This window comes from Nerophis lumbriciformis, linkage group LG09 (genome assembly GCF_033978685.3).
Source record: "Nerophis lumbriciformis linkage group LG09, RoL_Nlum_v2.1, whole genome shotgun sequence".
Taxonomy (NCBI): domain Eukaryota; kingdom Metazoa; phylum Chordata; class Actinopteri; order Syngnathiformes; family Syngnathidae; genus Nerophis; species Nerophis lumbriciformis.
Window position 1 is genome coordinate 37,754,851 of NC_084556.2, and position 21,662 is coordinate 37,776,512.

Below are 21,662 nucleotides of genomic sequence, written 5' to 3' on the forward strand. Positions count from 1 at the left end.
GCAGTCACCGACCACGTTGCGGCCACAGCTCCAATCGGCTACCTCAACAATAGAGGCACGGAACATGGTCCACTTGGACTCAATATACAGCGCCTCCCTCGTAACATGTTCAAAGTACTTCAGCAGGTGGAAATTGAAACTCTCTCTGACGAGAGACTCTGCCATACGTTCCGAGTAGACCATCACTATGCGTTTGGGCCTGCCAGATCTGTCCGGCATCCTCTCCTCCCATCGGAGCCGACTCACCACCAGTTGGTGATCGGTTGAAATCTCCGCCCCTCTCTTCACCCGAGTGTCCAAAACACAAGTCCGCAAATCCATTTACAAAGTTGATCATTGCACTGCAGCCTAGGGTGTTATGATGCCAAGTGCACATATGGACACCTTTATGTTTGAACATGGTGTCTGTCCATAACGATCTGTGACAAGCGTAAAAGTCCAATAACAAAACACCACTCTGGAACAGATCAGGGTGACAGTTTCTCCCAATCACGCCTCTTCATGTCTCACTGTCGTTGCCAACGTGAGCGTTGAAGTCCCCAAGTAGAACAAGGGAATCACCTATGGGAGCACTCTCCAGTACTCCCTCTAGAGATTCCAAAATGGGTGGGTACTCTGAACTGCTGTTTGGTGCGCAAGCACAAACAACAGTCAGGACCCGTCCCTCAACCCGAAGGCAGAGAGGGGCCATAGAAGTCGGGTGCTTCGTGAGCTGGGCGGAAGCCGAAGGCAGGGCTCTTGGCGGTCCGATCCTCGACTACAGAAGCTAGCTCTTGGGACTCGGAACGTCACCTCGCTCGAGGGTAAGGAGCCTGAGCTGGTGCGCGAGGTAGAGAAGTTCCAGCTGGATCTAATTGGTCTCACCTCGAGGCACAGCAAAGGCTCTGGAACCAGTCTTTTCGAGAGGGGATGGACTCTCTTCCAGTCTGGTGTTGCCAGTCACTTTGATATTGACCTAATTTTTTATTTACAATAGGTCAAGAGCCAAAAACAAACAAGCTATAGGTGACAAATGACTCACCGGGCCACACTTTACGAGCCCCTGGTTTACACCTCTATGAATGTTCACATTCATCCAGGTCATTGTCATCTCAGGTCATTCAATCGATCGCAACTGGACTCTTTGGTTTGTCTGAAAAGACCTAGAAAACTAGAAGGTTTACACGGTTTCTTTTTATGGAAATACAACAATGCAAACATGTGCAATCGTAACAGTTTGAAAACTGTGAATGATTACATTATTTGTAGTAAATGAAACTTCCCTATTAATAATAGATCCAGTTTGTAGCCTTGTTACCCAACTCTACTTGGCGGCACACCGTTTATTTTGCTCTGTTTACGGGAAGGCTAAGTTTAAATGACCTGTGATGATTTAGATCTACATTTAAAACACTACCTCATGGTCTAAATAATATCTATTGGATATACTTTGGCGTAAATGTGTCTCCACAATCACATTTATAATCTGCTTTCTGCATATGTATATATAGGAGTGTTCCCAAATGTCAAATAAAACCCCACCGCACCCTCCCCCCAAAAAATCTTAATTTTTCTTTGAAACTGAAGACTATTAAATATATATCTTGAAGACGAATATCACCACTACTACCCTCCAGAAACAGTTATAACGTTATAAACATTATAAAGATCAATACATACAGGGTGCAGTACAGTAGCAACATGTACAGTATGTCACTACATCGGTTACAGCCCCCTCAATCGATAAGATTCAGCTGTGAAGCCTTAGGTTAATCGAGTGTACAGACACAAACAGGTTATTGCGCCAAACTAAAAATCAATCGACAGTTAGTGTCTTTAAAACAACATGAGAGCCAGGGTTGTCCGTGAAGAGGCACGCGTAACTGGAGACGAAAATAGGCGTAGATACATGTACCAGGTGTTGCGCGAGACTAGCAATCAGACAGTTTATCTTTAAAACTGCAGATGGAAATTAGCTATTTAGCTATAATCTGGTACAGAACACATCTGTCTTTGAGCTTAATGTTTCTGTGCATTGTCCCTTCAAATAAAGACTAAACCAAAACAACGCGAGAGTCACAGCTGCCTGCCAAATAATTACCTGCAAGGTACGTATTGTCAACACTGCGAACCATCTCCGTACAGTGCGGCCATCAATATTGTAACATGAAATCCCAAGTAATTGAATTAAATTGAATTATATTTATATAGCGCTTTTCTCTAGTCACTCAAAGCACTTTTACATAGTGAAACCCGTTATCTAAGTTACATTTAAACCAGTGAGGGCGGCACTGGCAACAAGTGGGTAAAGTATCTTGCCCAAGGACACAACGGCAGCCACAAGAATGGCGGAAGCGGGGATTGAACCTGGAACCCTCAGGTTGTTATTGTCATTCTTTATTTCTCAAAATGCAACGTCTTCGTACAACGGGCTTTATCGCCGTCTCAGGCTCTCTAATCATTCCATTCAAACGACCTTTCAACACCACAACACACATCACTTTTCATTCTTGTTTCAAAAGTCCCGCCCCCTAAACAAGCCATTGACTAGAACTCGTAGGCGTCTGTGGCAACACTGACTTTACTCATGGAAAATAAATATATTTGACATGTGACATGTGTTTGCCTTTTTATGTTATTAAACATCTGTTTTAAAACATTTAAATTACTGGACGCATGTCACATTTATAGATTTTTTTTTTTTAATTTGAAGATGAATGTGCATATGGGTGTTCCCATTTATCAGGTTATTCTCATGGCTGAGAATGTTGCTGAATGAATGATCAGTTGTCTTAGAAGATGTTTGGCCTCTTATCCGAGTAGTTTTCTTCAGTTCATGCTCATATACGTAAGTTGGACATATCTAGTCTGAGCGCTTGGTGCCAAGGTCCTAACTATTTATTTTCTAACATGAGTATGCACAGGAAGGAATGCTTTTGGTCTTTTGTGATGTAAAAAGAATGTGTCCATCAACAAATGCTAACCATATAATTGTGAATTCATATACTGTATCCAATCTTAATGAATTGTACATACACTAAAACGAATTGCATCGAATCGTTCTGTTTTTTGAATGAATTGTGTTTCATATGTGTATTGTATCTGCTGATGTAGTTCTGTTGCCGATACGATATGTCGAAAGGTGCCGATGATCAATTGATCTCTAACATAAACCTTATGATTTGACGCTTTGGCATTAATCATCATAGGTCCCCTTTAATGACGGTTGAGGGTTTTCAAGCTCGCAAGCCATGACTCAAAGCATGCATTGAGTTAGTCAAGACTCTGCCATTATGTGACTAAGGATCTCCAAATGGAGCAGCCTTTGAAGGCCTGATCCTAAAAGAAAACTTGTCGACCTGCTACATTTTTGTAGAATTATTGGAAAATTATAAATGGGATTAGGTAAGGACTCATTGTGTTTAGTTATTTCAAAGGCACATGTTTCTGAATAAAATGCAGGACATACTGAACAATCCTTGTTGTCAGTGTCAGTAGCACTTAGACTGTTGGGCAAATAAATCAGCCTGTTAGCTTTTAAAAGAGCAGGACAGAACAGATTTACTTTGGTGATGATGACCTTTTTAGGTGTTTTAGCCCCCCCAAAAAATCATGAAACTAAATAATGCAAAAAATCTCTATGTGACCACAGTGCTTAAAAGAAACACCTAGCATTTGTTTCGTCAGTCAAGATGTTAACTCACATGTAGCTCATTTTGTACGCCATATGTCCTGTCTTAAGCAACCATTTCCATTTAGCGTCGTTGTACCAGTACACTACCATTAAACACCTAGCAAACAACAATAAATAAAAAAAACAGTTACCAATAGTTCAACCTAGTCCCCGTATTGACTAGTAACAATCCCATTTGTATGTACAGGTATTTGATGGAAGTTTGACGGTGCTATCCATCACGCGGGAGGATCGTGGTGCCTATACATGTCGAGCCTTTAGCCCACAAGGAGAGGCCATTCACACAACACGGCTGCTAGTTCAAGGTGGGTTTGTTTTTTCACCTTCTCTAATGGTACACACTTGTATTACTCTATGGGAAAGGAGAAGTGCTCACCAGTGTTGTCATGGTTACCTTGAAAAAATAATCCGAGCAGTGATTATGGAGCCAGAAACACACTTTGTAGGGCTCAACAAAGACTAGACTGGCACATATAGCTTAATGGCAAAAATAATACATAGGATGCTAAACTCCTCCACTATTTCCATTTGTAAGAAAAAAGTTGGATATATTTCTAACTTATATTTGGCGATACGGAAGCGATCTGCTAAAACTAAAATAGTCGATGTGAGCTGGAGGGGGCCAGGCGTAGAGGTTTTTGGCATGTAAATAAGACACAAAATGAGTGATTTTCAAGAGACAGCCAGAAATTGGCTTGAAATTGTGTCAGTTTTTGACAAAACTGTTATATAGAACTCAATTAAGTGTTTTAGATAAACATTAATTTAAGATAATTTTGCAATATATAATATTATTTTGCAACTTTCAAAATGTTTGTGGAATTTAGGGAGTTTTTGTACAAACAAGTTAAATTTGACTAATGGAACTTGATGAGGTGGTTGACAAATAGGTTATTGACATAAGCTGGACAAATTTAAGGGGACTCCAGTATACAAAAATGATTCATTAAAAAAATTAATATTGTATCACTTTGCTCTTTTACATATGGTATCTGCTCACTTAGAAACAGTCATTATAACATGCATTATTTGCAGCACCTAGCTGATTATGTAATGTATTACTAAGTAATGCAAAGCCTGAGGTACAGTAGGCTTTAATGGTTAGTTGACCTGTTGTGTATAGTTTACACTGTAATGGATTAATGTGGGCCCCTCCTGGAAAGCCACTGAGCTGCAGATCAACTGAGAGTCTACAGAGCCAGCAAATCTCCAGCGCTCAATGCTAGTTCCAAATAGGGCAGGTTGGTACACAAAACTTGTGGGCATCGGCACACACACACACTCACACATGCACACACCAGCTTGTCCAGCATAACGGTCTGGCAGATGGAAATGCTCTGCCATTTAAAGGATCAGACTGTGGATGACAGGTCATAACTGACAAATGGTCATGCAGAGAGAGAGTGTGTGTGTGTGTGTGTGTGTGTGTGTGTGTGTGTGTGTGTGTGTGTGTGTGTGTGTGTGTGTGTGTGTGTGTGTGTGTGTGTGTGTGTGTGTGTGTGTGTGCCTATGGAACAGGGGTCCTCAGCATTGTTACACATCCACCAAGATGGGACCACTGAGCCTACTAGGGACATTTGTAGGTGTGTGTGTGTGTGTGTGTGTGTGTGTGTGTGTGTGTGTGTGTGTGTGTGTGTGTGTGTGTGTGTGTGTGTGTGTGTGTGTGTGTGTGTGTGTGTGTGTGTGTGTGTGTGTGTGTGCGCTTCCACAGGAATGCAGCGATGTTGTTAGGTTTTCAATGTATTGAGTCCCTGGGACTCACTGGTAGTGAGTGTGTCCCTGGAAAATTCAATGGGTCCCTAATAAAAATAAGTGAAGCTTTTTCTCCACACAACTCTGTCTCTCTGTTGTTAGCGAGCTGTCAAGCTAACTATCTTACCAAGGAGAGTCTGACATGCCTCTGCTTTACATGCTTTCGCATAACAGACGTACTTGCAAGAAAAGCAAAGTCCACTTTGCAAATTGAGCAAGATATTCATATTTTTGACGTGTTTAGTTTTTACTTGCTGTGATTTGTCTTTTTCTGTTGCTTCGCAGACACTGGTCGCACAGACATGTGCCTCTTTGTGTCTGTCTAGATAAACACCAGCGGTGACGTCACAAAATCTTGTCGCCAACAATATGTATTGTTGATTGAATCCCGATGAATCGTTGTGATTTTAAACACAAATGTATTGTTTTTCATTAGAAAAATGAGGCGCGTCTCCGGGACGCAAAAAGAGTGAGTTGACTGTGTCATTTCAGAATTCTATGTGTCAGGGACACAAGACAAGTTCTTAGCAACATCTCTAGGACTGTGAACTGTATGTCATAGGGTTGTAATGTTACTGTATGCCATAAACAGTGCCCTTCTCGGTTTAGAATAAATGTGTGAAAATGTTTTTTTTATTTATAGGAAATAAACGTTCCTTTTTGGCTGACGTGCAGCATTAATAGTAGGAGTTTGTAGCCTCGTTCCCAAACAGGACACATTAATATGGAAACAGTAAGTCCCTTACGCAATGTGAACAGTGGGGAAAATACCAAACCAAAAGCTCTGTACCGAACTGATCGATTTTACACCCCTACATTGAATGTACCGGTACTGGTGGTGTCTTCTTTGTGTCCGTTTAATGATGTTCTGTGGGTTAGCTGGTTCATTTGTTGCATTATTTTTTTGTGAGAATATTGAAAGAAATTAGTGATATTCTTGACTGTGCCTTTTGTGTGTTCCCCACCAGGCCCTCCGTTTATTGCGTCACCGCCAGACAATATTACTGTCAACATCTCGCAGGACGCCTTCTTCACCTGCCAGGCGGAAGCCTACCCTCGGAATCTTACCTACACCTGGTTCTGGGAGGAGGATAATGTCTTCTTCAAGAAGTAAAGTTATGATCGGGTTCATGATTGTCCATTATTTTAAGTACCCAATGTTTAGCCTTTAGAATCTCAGGTTGTTCCTTTTTCCAGTTAAACCAAGAACTTGATATGATCCATATTACAATAGCAGGGCAAGTGTTACCTTTGAGAACATTTAATTTGGATCACGCCATGTCCCTGTGAAAACAGTTTCAAAAATGCAAATTTTCTCTACGAAGTTGTTAAAAAAAATCTCCATCCACATAGGGCTGCAACTAACAATTAATTTGATAATCGATTAATCTGTCGATTATTACTTCGATTAATAATCGGATAAAGGAGACAAACTTCATTTCAACCTTTCCAGTATTTTATTGGGGAAAAAACCGCATACTGGCACCATACTTATTTTGATCATTGTTTCTCAGCTGTTTGTACATGTTTTAGTTTATAAATAAAGGTTTATAAAAAAAAAAAAAAAAAATTGTCTTTGCGCATAGCATAGATCCAACGAATCGATGACTAAATTAATCGCCAACTATTTTTATAATCGATTTAATCGATTAGTTGTTGCAGCCCTACATCCATACTAGAGATGCTCCAATCAATCGGCCACCAATCAGTATTAGACGTGAAAAAGTACCTTTCAATACCGATCATGAAAAACAATCCCCGTCTGGTCATACTTTACTCAATTTTGGTCACCTGGTTGACAGGCAACTAGCAGCTAATTGTGAATGTCCATACAGGGATGCAACGAATAACCGGTTTTACTTTTGACTGTGATTAAACATGTCACAGTTGTTTAATCGCAAAGCCTCCACGGTGTGTTTAAGTCCTCCTCCCTCGCTATAAACCGACATTGTGCTGGTAAGTTATTTTTGGCACAACCTTCTCGGAATAAAAACAAAAGTACATAAACGGTGCCTGCGTTTATACACACCTATGGAGGGGTTTGGATTTTCTCATTTCCCACAATGCATTGCCGTTGGCCATAGTAGAATGCTTTGTTTGTATCACGTCTATTGTTCCTGATCATATAACGCGTGATACTAGTAATGCCGATGACGTGTGCGAATGTCAACTGCCACAATCGAGGTGGCAGAGATATTACTAGCTTTTATCGCATTCCTAAGCGTATTTCTGGACAGTTGAAAAGAAGAGTTAACGGGGAAGGCGAGCATGGATTGCTGCAATCAACCGAGATGTGACGTGCTATGGACAATGTTGTGTTTGTTTGAATGATTTCATTACAGGTCATTAGGAACATTTTGCAAGTAAAAATAAATATACAATAAATAACAGCCCCACTTTGCATTAACTTGGTGTGCTTGGTAGAAGAACTTGAAATTGATAAAAAATAGTACTTACTCCTCCCATCCGGACTGTAGCCTACACATATAAAAAAACTGAAGCGACATGAGAAGATCATTCTCCCAATTCTGCCTTACAGTCACAGTGTGCTGAGCTGACATTATGTTATTTATGCGTGATTATTCAGGGTGTCCAATTTCTGAGAGTCCATTACTCTCAGCTGGCTTGATGACAATTAAATGATGACAATGTCCACTGGGTTTATACAGATAAACATAAAGGATACAAACTCATCCACAAACCAAGTGGTCATAGCTTTTTAGACTCTTATCATTTTTTTAATTAATTAATTCACAAAGTCCAGGAATGAGACATTGGGGAAGATGTCGCACATGGTTTCTGCTCCACCCAGACTAGTCGTTCTTGTACGAATCCTTGCATCCAATTACGGCTGTTTGCTCCTTATAAACGACAAATGGACTTCTTATCTAATGACTCACAGTATTTCTCCATCGTATCACCAATTAGTTCGGAAATATTACATGTGGCCTTATCGTGAACGATGGCGCAAAATAGGTTTTGGCAACGCATTGTGGGATACAAATGGAAAAAACCTGAAACTAGTGAGACATGCTAGTAGGCTATATTATCTTAAAAATGGCAGCAGGACAAAGCAGTGAACTGTTCCCACCCCAAAACAGCTGAAGTCGACTATGTAGGGCAGTGGTTCTTAACCTGGGTTCGATCGAACCCTAGGGGTTCGGTGAGTCGGCCTCAGGGGTTCGGCGGAGGTCAAAACACACCTGACTCATCGTGTAAATACAAACTTCTCCCTATCGGCGTATTACGGATACGGTAACAGCTGACTGGTTTGCAGGTGTGTAATTTGTTGTGAGTTTATGCACTGTGCTGGTTTTGTTGTTTAAACAAGGTGATATTCATGCACGGTTCATTTTATGCACCAGTAAAAAAATATGGTAACACTTTAGTATGGGGAACATATTCACCATTAATTAGTTGCCTATTAACATGCAAATTAGTAACATATTGGCTCTTAACTAGTCATTATTAAGTACTTATTAATGCATTATTCTGCATGGCCTTATTATAGCCCTAACCCTGGCCCTAACCCTAACCAAATAACTCTAAATTAAGTCTTTATTACTTAGAATATGTTCCCCTAGTGTCCAAATAACTCTAAACTAAGTATTTGTTACATAGAATATGTTCCCCATACTAAAGTGTTACCAAAAACATATAACTTTGTCTTGAATTTGAAAAAAATAAACATTTTATTTTTCACCAAAGACGGGTTCGGTGAATGCGCATATGAAACTGGTGGGGTTCGGTACCTCCAACAAGGTTAAGAACCACTGGTGTAGGGACATTTCGGGTACTTCAAAAATAGACCAAAAAATTACCTATTGTATCATCAATATTTACTATGACGTCACTTTCGTCACTTGATTGACATATTGGAAATCGAGGGGTCTTGTGAGATGACTGCTGACTAGTGCGAGCTCAGTATGAAGAAAAAAAGACCGACAGTAACACGAGAAATACATTTTATTTCAACACAGACTCTCTTCCTAAACACTTCACGGTACAAGTGTGAAAACCAACCGCACATTTTCTGTCTTCATAATTGTATTTCGACAAGTGATTTCTTCCCACAAGTGAAAAGCAGTGGTGGTTAACCAGGCTAATTTTGTCTGTACAGCAAGCAGCACACACACACAGGGGGCCTATACATTCCTGCAAAAAATCAAACTATGCAATGGCATAGATCCCTATACTTTATCCCCCAAAAAAAGATTTGTCGAGTGGAAAAGGATTATTCGTCGGTGCAGTTCCCAAACATATCCAACTATCGTGTGCTCCAGATATCATTCTACACAACAAAACAGATGAAAACTTGGAAAAGCATGGAGGTCTACAACTTCTTTGTGTGTGACTGGGTCAAGGAAATTGGTATCAAGACTCTCCCAGATACCGTAAATATGCATCGTTTTTGCTCGGGTAAAGTTGCATTTCATGATTTAATTTGTATGTTTGTTGCCTGCCCTTGCTGTTGCACACGCCATTTATGAGTATGAGTGTTTTCCCCCCGTCTTTATCAAAATACTGTATAACTATAGATGTCAACTTTGTGTATGTGCTAAAAGCTTCATTTATGATTGTGGCATTTGGTAAAAGCTTAACTCTTTTAGGTTTTGCTCACATTTAATTCATTTTATTTAAACCTGATGAGTTAGTGCTTTACTGAACACTCGTACAAAAAATAAAAATATATTTTAAGAAAAACAAATAATATCAAGATAATACTTAAAGGGGAACATTATCACAATTTCAGAAGGGTTAAAACCATTAAAAATCAGTTCCCAGTGGCTTATTTTATTTTTCGAAGTTTTTTTCAAAATTTTACCCATCACGCAATATCCCTAAAAAAAGCTTCAAAGTGCCTGATTTTAACCATCGTTATATACACCCGTCCATTTTCCTGTGACGTCACACAGTGATGCCAATACAAACAAACATGGCGGATAGAACAGCAAGGTATAGCGGATTCAGACTCGGATTTCAGCGGCTTAAGCGATTCAACAGATTACGCATGTATTGAAACGGATGGTTGTAGTGTGGAGGCAGGTAGCGAAAACGAAATTGAAGAAGAAACTGAAGCTATTGAGCCATATCGGTTTGAACCGTATGCATGCGAAACCGACGAATACGACACGACAGCCAGCGACACGGGAGAAAGCGAGGACGAATTCGGCGATCGCCTTCTAACCAACGATTGGTATGTGTTTGTTTGGCATTAAAGGAAACTAACAACTATGAACTAGGTTTACAGCATATGAAATACATTTGGCAACAACATACACTTTGAGAGTGCAGACAGCCCATTTCAGGCGCGCTAAGAACATATATTTGTCCACGATTTCAGCACTCAGGTTAACCATACCTAAATAGACACAAAATACTGCATTACACAAGACTACCCGAATGTACTTGAATGATTGAAAAAAATAAATGTTTTTAAGCTAAATTATTGGTAAACACAGTTTATGTATAATCATTTACGTAAAACCGCGAGTAATGAATAAAGTTTTCATCAATTAATATATTCTGTAGACATACCCTCATCCGCTCTCTTTTCCTGAAAGCTGATCTGTCCAGTTTTGGAGTTGTTGTCAGCATCTGCTTTGAGTGTCGCAGGATATCCACACATTCTTGCCATCTCTGTCGTAGCATAGCTTTCGTCGGTAAAGTGTGCGGAACAAACGACTGACCATTTCGTCGGCTTTCCCCACAGCCTCGTATTTTGAACAAATTTCCCCCAATTTCTTGCCACTTTCGCATCTTTGGGCCACTGGTGCAACTTGAATCCGTCCTTGTTCGTGTTGTTACACCCTCCGACAACACACCGACGAAAGTGAGAAAATGGCGGATTGCTTCCCGATGTGACGTCACGTTGCGACGTCATCGCTCCGAGAGCGAATAATAGAAAGGCGTTAAATTCACCCATTTAGAGTTCGGATATCGGTTAAAAAAATATATTGTCTTTTTTCTGCAACATCAAGGTATATATTGACGCTTACATAGATCTGGTGATAATGTTCCCCTTTAAATGGGAAACACTAAACGTTAAAAGTATATCAAACAAACTTTTTGACGGAGTGGTCACTGCCAACTCATGCATTCTGTGGCTTTGCTCCCTTGTGCTGGAGTGTGTGCTACTTTTGTCGTCTTTTTTTCATAAAATCTTGCACTCTTCCGCCATTCTTGATTACCTCTCGAGAAACTCTGAAGAAACGTTTATCCTTTTCGGGAATTTAAACGGTTCATACAGCCGAAAACAACGCAAGCGTAGGCTATTTTTCTTCGAGAAAGGCTAAATGGCGTCTAGTACCTATTAAGAACAGACACTGGCTTGACCACCATGCGTGTTGAATGAGACAGACGTGATGTCATTTTGAATCCAAGCAATAAAGTGCTGCTCCATCCTGCCTGTGTTAGCAAAATAAAAGACTCAGAAAACTAGTGCACACAAGCTAGCGAGCTATGGAGTTAGCCTCCAATGTACAGTATTTCTTGTAAAGGTTACACAAAGGAGTATGCAATGCTGTATGCTTCGCTTTTTCACTAGTCGCACCGGTGCAACTAAATGGGAAAAAAAAAACATTTTTGTAAAAAGTTTTGTAGCAATATGAAATATACCAATTTCATTATTGACACTCAAGCAAGGTACACATGTGCACTCATACATATAAACACAATGCAATCATAAGGTCTACTTTAATGCTCAATTAAACATAGAGAACATCCCTAAACTGTGCTAACACGAGTGTAGGGTTGGACGATTTGGACTTAAACTCATATCGCGACATAAACTAACCCATAAATGGAAATATTCGTTGACGTAACTAAATATCTCCACCATGCCTTGTTTTTTTTTGTTTTTTTGGGACTGATGAGGATCCCAGATGCACAAAAGCTGGTACCAACAAGTAAGAAAAGTATGTTTTGCATGATAGGATCACAACTTAAGATGTGTTTTAAGATGAGAATAAAGAAAAAAAGCCTTGAAAATAATATAAGATAAGTTATAGTCTCCAATAGAGATGTCCGATAATGGCTCTTTTGCCGATATCCGATATTCCGATATTGTCCAACTCTTGATTACCGATTCCGATATCAACCGATACCGATATATACAGTCTTGGAATTAACACATTATTATGCCTAATTTTGTTGTGATGCCCCGCTGGATGCAATAAACAATGTAACAAGGTTTTCCAAAATAAATCAACTCAAGTTATGGAAAAAAATGCCAACATGGCACTGCCATATTTATTATTGAAGTCACAAAGTGCATTCTTTTTTTTAACATGCCTCAAAACAGCAGCTTGGAATTTGGGACATGCTCTCCCTGAGAGAGCATGAGGAGGTTGAGGTGAGCGGGGTTGAGGTGGGGGGGTGGGGTAGGGGGTAGCAGGGGGTGTATATTGTAGCGTCCCGGAAGAGTTAGTGCTGCAAGGGGTTCTGGGTATTTGTTCTGTTGTGTTGATGTTGTGTTACGGCGCGGATGTTCTCCCGAAATGTGTTTGTCATTCTTGTTAGGTGTGGGTTCACAGTGTGGCGCATATTTGTAACAGTGTTAAAGTTGTTTATACGGCCACCCTCAGTGTGACCTGTATGGCTGTTGACCAAGTATGCTTGCATTCACTTGTGTGTGCGAAAAGCTGTAGGTATTATGTGATTGGACAGGCACGCAAAGGCAGTGCCTTTAAGGTTTATTGGCGCTCTGTACTTCTCCCTACGTCCATGTACACAGCGGCGTTTTAAAAAGTCATACATTTTACTTTTTGAAACCGATACCGATAATTTCCGAACTGATACCGATAACTTCCGATATTACATTTTAAAGCATTTATCGGCCGATAATATCGGCAGCCCGATATTATCAGACATCTCTAGTCCCCAATCTTCTTTAAAACAAACATTTAGCTATGCTCAATTATTCAGCGAACAAAAACACAAAAGAACAAAATGTAAAATAAAGTGCCCTGGTTTAAGAGGACATGTTTAAATGTCAGCAGCTACATGAAAATAAATGATCTTTAACAGTGGTATTTTTATACGTAAACATTACACACAAAGATTGCCAACTGTTGCATGATGCTGTGTGACAGGCTGCGTTATATAAAATACTTTTAAATGATCATTAATTATAGTTACTCATTACTTTACCAAAAATGTAATTGAATTATTAACATAATTACTTTTTAATAAATGTAATAAATTACTAGGGAAGTTAATGTGTTACTTGAAAAATAAACTTCAAATATCTGGCATAATGCAGTTGAGATAAGTTTCAGTATGCGCGGTGTCTGTTGCCGAGTGACGTGTGACATCAGCGAGTCTGAGTTTGAGCTGTTTTTTGTTAGCTGAGCAGGCTAGCAGCGGCAGTTTGTTGGCTCTGATGGCAGCTCTTTTGAATATTTCACTAGTTTGTGTTCCCTCTGCTTAATAAATAGATTGAATGTTCTTCCATGATTGTATGTTCTTGTCAACAAACGTGGTATTATTTGAATGGCAAGTATGTCACTTTTATCGTTGATTTGTTGTTCAATATTCCCTCCAACTTTCTTAGTTACTAGCGGGCAGTGCATTTTGTGTCAAGTGGTGGTGAAAAAAACATTGTCATTAACTGACCAGTTCCTTCAATTAAGATCTAGTTTCATCCGCGTTGAACACCGAGTGTGTGTGAGCTCGGAGTGGCATGTACACACAGCTCTCAGCGCAAGTGATCAATCATTTGGTTATGGTTTAAATTATATTTTAAAAATGTTTTAAAGATGGTCAAAAATTGTACTATAGTTTTATCCAATTTTGATGGATTTCTTTTAGGAGCAAAATGCGATTAAAAGGCTTGAAATGCCTTTTTGCACATGCCGCGCATATTCCAGGTGGTCGTGTGTTTGAAAGATAAGTTTTAGGAACGCCCCCAACTGCGTTCAACCAATCAGCGTTCAACAGCACAGCCCGCCCCTGAAAAGGTTCCTGGTCGCATGGAAAAGTCCCGTCGAGTTCGGAGGAACTCCGAAAAGTTCGTATAAGAACTAAATCTACCCGGGTAGTTTTTGGCGGAAACACAGAGGGAACTTTATTGAATGGGAAAGTTCCTGAAAAATAAGTTTTAGGAACGCTCCAAACTGTGTTTAACCAATTAGCGTTCGACAGCGCAGTGCGCCCTCGAAAAAGTTCAGGGCAGCTTTGAAAAGTCCCACCTCGCTAGGAGAAACTCTGAAAGGTTCCTCAAGAACTAAATCTAAACGGCTATTTTTTGGTGGAAACACAGGGGGTACTTTAATTAGTAAGTGGTAAAGTTCCTGAAAATATTCCTGCGGTGGAAAAGGGCATATTGTTTACAAATCAAGGGAATACAATAAGTGCCTGGACACAGAAGGACATTGAGGGCAAAAACCAAAGGATTTAAATGAGTATCGTATTTTTTAAGCCATAGAGTGCCACGGATTATAAGGCGTACTACCAATGAGCGGGTCTATTCAGGTCTATTTTCATACAAAAAGTAGATATTAGGATTTGTTTTTTTCTACATTTAAAACATTTCCATGTCGTTTACAAAACATGAATAGTGGTTCTTTGGTCCAAATTTTGCATAAATGATGTTATTATCATGAAGCCGCTTTCTGACCGTCTCTTCGGGATGCGCGTTTGGCGGGCGGTCTTATTTACATGGTTCCTCTTCGACAGCGTCTTCTCCCCGTTATCTTTGTTGGACTGGTAGTTATTAGCCCTTATATAGCGAGTCTATATATTCTCAAAGAAATGTCAAAGTTTTGGGCTTGCTTGCTCGCGTCATCTTGCAGTCCATACGTATTTCTTATGTGTGACTGTCATCTATTGGTCACACTTATCACTACTCCATGTACCAAATAAAATTGCTTCGAGGTCGGTCAGTACAACCAGAGTTAATTCCGTACATTAGGCGCACTGGGTTATAAGGCGCACTGTCGATTTTTGAAAAAATTAAAGGAATTTAAGTGCGCCTTTTAATGCGTGTTTTTTGCTTTTATTACGTTATTGTGTACTATTGACTTTGTTTTACTCGAATAATTGTATGTAATCAATTATATTAAAGAACTAGTTTAAATATTCTGTTGCTAATATTACATTGTCAATAGCACTCGGTATCAGCTGATCTCACTCATAAATGATCTGAATCGGCAGCATACAACTCTGACAGAGTTTAAAAAAAATCTCTGTCCATGTAAAAACATGTTAACAGGCTGCCATGTGCCTTTTGTCCAATTTGAAGACAGAAAATAGTACTACAGCCTGCTTGGTTGCCTCTGTTCAACAATACAGTACAGTAGTACCACTTTTCGCCAAAAATGTTGGCCAAAATTTCTTACTTACCGTCTTGGTTTAACGTACATCCAAACAAACTACAGTAGGGAAAGCATTCATATAGCCCCATTCCTGAATGGATCTCATGTGAGAAGAATTTAGGGATTCATTAATTTTGTAATGCAGTCTGCTAAAAATGATGGAAAGCTCCACTCTACATAGCAACTGATGCTGTGGTGAAAATTGGAATTGCTACAAAGCACATTTTAAGATATTCAACACTCTACGGCTGTCTTGCGATTATAGTGGATAGTGCGACCCCCAATTCGTCACGTTTCATGTGACAGGTACACCACGACTGATGGGGCCATATGAATAGGCATGATGTTTGTTAAGAAATTATCGATTTCGATCCCATTATCAAATCCTCTTATCGAACCGATTCCTTATCGATTCTCATCGAATCCAGATAGGTTGTTGCATATGGAAAAAAACACAATACTTGGTTTAACAAAAGCTCACATTTATTTTTTAAGAAAAAAATAAAATAAACAGAGCAAACACTGCCCTGGTCACTCTGTCATGAATGCCATCATCTGAAATAGGATAACATTAACATTATCTTAATTCACATCTTGCAAGCACTAGTTTATTAGACAGACCTGCAAACTCTGGAGTGGTGTAGGCTACAAGATCCAGTTAGCGTTATCAGACACATACAAAAAGGCTAACGTTAACGTTACCGTTAGCCACTGACTATGCTTAGGTAACGTTAGTCTAGCTAACATTACTGCAGTCCTGGTTGACATAAGAGGTAACCTTATTTTAGCCTAAAGGCTACAAGTGAGCAGATATGGAATTTAACCGGCAACAGTTAACGTTAGTTACTCACCGGCACTATCACTGGGACTGCAGGTTGAAGCAGAGGAAGAGGGGCGTGCTTCGTCATCTCTGTCGCTGCTTCTCCACGTGTCGAAGACAAAATACGTTTCTCTAATCTTCAGGTTATGTACGGCCTGAACATGTTTCAACATGTTTGTTGTACTGCTCCCCTTACGGAAAAGCAAAGCCTGGCAATAATTGCAGATAGCCGTTTCCTCGTCGTATTTCTTAGTAAAGTGAAGCCATGCCTTGGAGCGTTTTTTTCCGGTCCATTGTTGTTGCTGCTTCTGTATCTGCCGCCGAATGACTGAGCTACGTCATTTCCTGTGACGTGTCACAGGACATTTCCTGTGACACGGGATTCGTTCCCAGGGATTCGAATAAAGAACCAAATCTTTTTCTTTACTATAGTGGCTTCGATAACGGGAACCGTTTCTCAAAAAGGGATTCGAATCAATGGAATCGGTTCTTCTCTTATCGAGAACCGGTTTTCGAACATCGACCCTACATATGAATCCCCTTCCTGCGGTAGTCTGTTTTCTCGCGTATCATTTTACAAAATACGAACCCAAATAAAGAATCCCACGGTTTGGTTATTCAGTCTACGTGCTTTGTTTTATTGAGCCCGACTGCAAAATGAGCCAACATCGGCCCAAAGAAAATTAGTCCGAGTCTTAAATATCAGTGACATCATTTTATGTTTGAAAAAAACCTACTGTTTAGCTTAGTTCGTCTGACTTGTGGGGTAAAAGCTATGTTCTCTTTTTTCAGTGACCTAAAGCGAAGAGTCAGTGTTCTGATTGATGGCTCCCTCATCATTGCCCAAGTCAAGCCGGAGGATGCTGGGAAATACACTTGTGCTCCTAGCAACAGCCTTGGCCACCCACCCACTGCCTCCGCCTACCTGACAGTGCAATGTAAGTGACGTTAGTGTTTCCATGACATTAAAGTTGATTTGGTGCTACCTTTTAGGTATGCATCATATCTCTATGTTTTAACACACCTGGGTTCTCATTTTCTGTATAAAGGTTGCTGCACACAAAAAAGTTGCTTTAGCAGGCGAGCAATTTTTGTATGCATCTTTCATCGTAAACCATTGGTTGGTTAAAACTTTTCTATGCAGAAAAGGTTGCATAGTCTGGATTTTTTAAGAGCACAGCTTATGGGAATCATAAACATTAGTGACTGGTGTTAGTCACATAACATGGATGTAGCTATAGCAGCTACAGGAAAAACAAAAATTACATCTAGGAACTCAATTGTAATGTAACTCTCTCGACACATATTAAAGCATACTTGCCAACCTTGAGACCTCCGATTTCGGGAGGTGGGGGAGGAGGGGGGCCGTGGTTGGAGGGCGTGGTTAAGAGGGGAGGAGTCAAGTAGTTCATATATATATATATATATATATATATATGAAATACTTGACTTTCAGTGAATTCTATATATATATATATATATATATATATATATATATATATATATAAATATAAATATAAATAAGAGAAATACTTGAATTTCAGTGTTCATTTATTTACACATATACACACACATAACACTCATCTACTCATTGTTGAGTTAAGGGTTGAATTGTCCATCCTTGTTCTTTTCTCTGTCACTATTTTTCTAACCATGCTGAACACCCTCTCTGATGATGCATTCTGTTTCGTCTCCTTGTTGTGTGCGCAGTTGTGCACTGCACTCTCTAAAAGTCGTAGATGTTATTGTCACATATGCATGTACAGTAGATGGCAGTATTGTCCTGTTTAAGAGTGTCACAACATTGCTGTTTGCGGCAGACGAACTGCTTTACGGTAGACGAAAACGTGACTGCTGTTGTTGTGTGTTGTTACCGCGCTGGGAGGACGTTAATGAAACTGCCTAACAATAAACCCACATAAGAAACCAAGAACTCGCCCTCGATCATTCTACACTTGTAACGTGATTGGACAGGCATGTTGTTTATATTGTGGGAAAGCGGACATGAAAACAGGCTGTCGACACGTCACTCAGGTCCGCCTGGATTTCGGGAGATTTTCGGGAGAAAATTTGTCCCGGGAGGTTTTCGGGAGAGGCGCTGAATTTCGGGAGTCTCCCGGAAAATCCGGGAGGGTTGGCAAGTAGGTATTAAAGAAAACGATCTTTCATCGAAGAGAACAAAACATTGATCTCATCTGTGACTTTTTCAACCTCAAAAAATGTCTTCAATCAGTGTTTCTTAAACTGTCGCTTCATCTCGTGGTAGGTCCCCAAACTACAGCCCGCGGATTGTCCCAAATGTATTTTTAAAACACGAAACTTGAAACATTGTAATTAAGTTGCCACTTGAGGTGGATGTCAACAGCGATTATTATTGACCCTAGGGCTGGGCGATATGGCCGAAAATTATATCACGATATACGTTTTTTGTATTGATCGATATCGATAATTATTGATACTTTTTATGACTTATTTAAGCCTGCCAATAAATACAGTGAAACAATTTCCAACTTCCCAAGGGTGCTATTTATCAGTGGAGAGAGTGTCTTGTAGCCAGGTAGAATGAGCGTGGCTAAGGTAATAAAACCATTTAAGTAGAAGTGAAGGTAGTTGCTGATTTGAGACACTAGATAGCAGTAGTGTAAAAGCTATTGAACACTACACAGTAGTTTGGGAGGCAATTAATTAAAAAAACGACACATTGGAAGGGTCAGGATTGTACGACACGTCAGCATTAAAACCAACAAAACTAAAGACAATTTTCGGTTATGCGTTGATGTATCAAGATATTACAGTTCCTCTTCCCACACCATGCAGAGAATCCACAGCAAGACAGAAAGACGGTGCAACCACACTAGTGTTATGAGAGTAAAGTATATGTGTGTGTGTGTGTGTGTGTGTGTGCTCCTTTTAAGAACGGCAGTGTGTTGGGTGAGTGACATCAGTGAGTGAGTGGAAGAGTTAGGAGAGTTCTCGCGTGCAGTGGCGAATGTGTCTGGTTATGTCCTGCAGAAATAATAATAAAGCGACCAAATTATCACGAATCGGCCTCGTCATTCCGACCCGAAAGCGGAGCTTAGCAGACCCATTGTCGGGTAAAGTGAAGGGTGTTAACCCCGAGGAGAACATTGACCTTGGAGGGAACGTCTTCCCTGCGTTCCTCGACTACGGTCTGGGACTTGGAGCCGAACAGCAGGAAAGGTGTAACACACGGTAGTTAATACTCTTGCGTGATTGGCTGTTAACGTGTCAGTCCCATTGTTTAGTCACACCTCCTGTTTCCTGTATTCCCAAAGCACGAGTAACTTAATGAAAAAAATCTTGCTTCATAATTTCTGGTTTCTTCTGACCAAAAAATATATCTATATATGTATCGAATGCATTTTATATTGATATGGATTATGTGTCCACCCATTTAACCCCTTTGCTTAGCCTGGTGGGTTTTATACAAAACACTCTCCACACTTTGTCATGTTTGACGCATTTTAGTCGCTTAAGGACCTGGATAGAAAATGGATGGATGGGTGGATATTTCTGACACAACTTAAAGGAGGTTGTCAGGGAAGAAAACAAGGTACTGTAGGAATGTTTCACATACATATAATATTCAATGTTTTATTGTTTATACTTCATACTGTGGTGATGGGAGTGTCAACGTGTTGTTGTACAGTCTGTTAGCTAAAGCTTGTTTTATTTCTTGTTTTGACAAACTGACGTGTCTCTGCTCATATCCTGACAATACTGTAAATTCGACATATTTTATTTTTGTTCAAAGTGATTGTTACGTGCAATGTCGCAAAAAAGTGTCCGTGTCTGTGTGTGTGTGTGCGTGTTGTTGTGTGCACGTGTCTGTGTGTCTGTGTGTGTGCGTGTTGCACACGTACGGGTCCACATGGCAGCGTATTGGCAAGTTCTCCCGAATACCGGTCTTTATTGCTGTGTGTATTGAATATTTAGATGTTGGCAAACTTCCCTCTTCAATTTGGTATTACAACTATATTTATACTTCAATCGCCGTTCCGTGTGAAAGCATCTGTTGCTCTCACACAGGCACACACCGAATGAGTTGGAATAATAGGAAAGAGGTTTCTTGAATTGTCTCTTCAAGTTACTGTAACCTTCTTTATACAGTTCTGAAGTGAAGTTAGTGTAGTTATTTATATATTGAAGATAACGTCTGCCATCTGCCCTTAACAGTGAAAACCGTGATTAATTCGTAAAGAGAACACCTCTCCAACGTGCCAGACACCATCATATGTGAGCATTTGCCCACTCAAGTTGGTTACGACGTCAAACTGCAGTCAGATCGTGACCCCAATGAGGACGACAAGCATGCAGATGAGTTTCCCTGAGGCAATTTCTCACAGTTTGTGCAGACATTTTTTTTTTATGCAAACCAATTGTTGCAGCAGCTGTCCGAGTGGCTGGTCTCATGATCATGGAGGTGCACCTGCTGCATGTGGAGGTCCTACGCTGGTGTGGTTACATGTGGTCTGCGGTTGTGAGGCCGGTTGGATATACTGCCAAATTCTCTGACACGCCTTTGGAGACGGCTTATGGTAGAGAAATGAACATTCAATTCACGGGCAACATCTCTGGTGGACTATCCAGCAGTCAGCATGCCAACGGCACGCTCCCTCAAAACTTGCGACAGCTGTGGCATTGTGCTATGTGATAAAACTGCACATTTCAGTGTGGCCTTTTATTGTGGGCAGCCTAAGGCACACCTGTGCTGTTTAATCAGCATCTTGATGTGCCACACCTGTGAGGTGGAATGGATTATCTTGGCAAAGAAAAAATGCTCACAAACACAGATTTACACAGATTTGTGAACAATATTTGAGAGGAATAGGTATTTTGTGTATACAGTAAAAGTTTTACATCTTTGAGTTCAACTCATGAAAAATGGGAGCAAAAACAAAAGTGTCACGTTTACATTTATGTTCAGTGTATATGTGTGTGTGTGTGTATATATATTTATACACATATACATACACATATATATCATATATATGTATACATGAGCACACACAAATGAGTGCCGTTATTTAAAGGTATAGCTTTGACAGCCACTATATGTATATATTTTATATATATGTAT

At 40.1% G+C, this 21,662-nt stretch overlaps 1 protein-coding gene across 7 annotated transcripts in view; it reads left to right on the top strand.

Moving 5' to 3' along the window:
- LOC133607332 (protein turtle homolog B-like) overlaps positions 1 to 21,662 on the top strand; it is a 250,778-nt gene that overhangs the window by 113,610 nt on the left and 115,506 nt on the right. For all 7 annotated transcript variants that reach the window (XM_061961847.2, XM_072913838.1, XM_072913840.1 and 4 more), the window contains 3 exons: positions 3,861 to 3,978; positions 6,394 to 6,535; positions 17,354 to 17,499. In XM_061961847.2, coding sequence (XP_061817831.2) covers positions 3,861 to 3,978; positions 6,394 to 6,535; positions 17,354 to 17,499 — 406 coding nt within the window. The remainder of the gene's footprint in view (positions 1 to 3,860; positions 3,979 to 6,393; positions 6,536 to 17,353; positions 17,500 to 21,662) is intronic.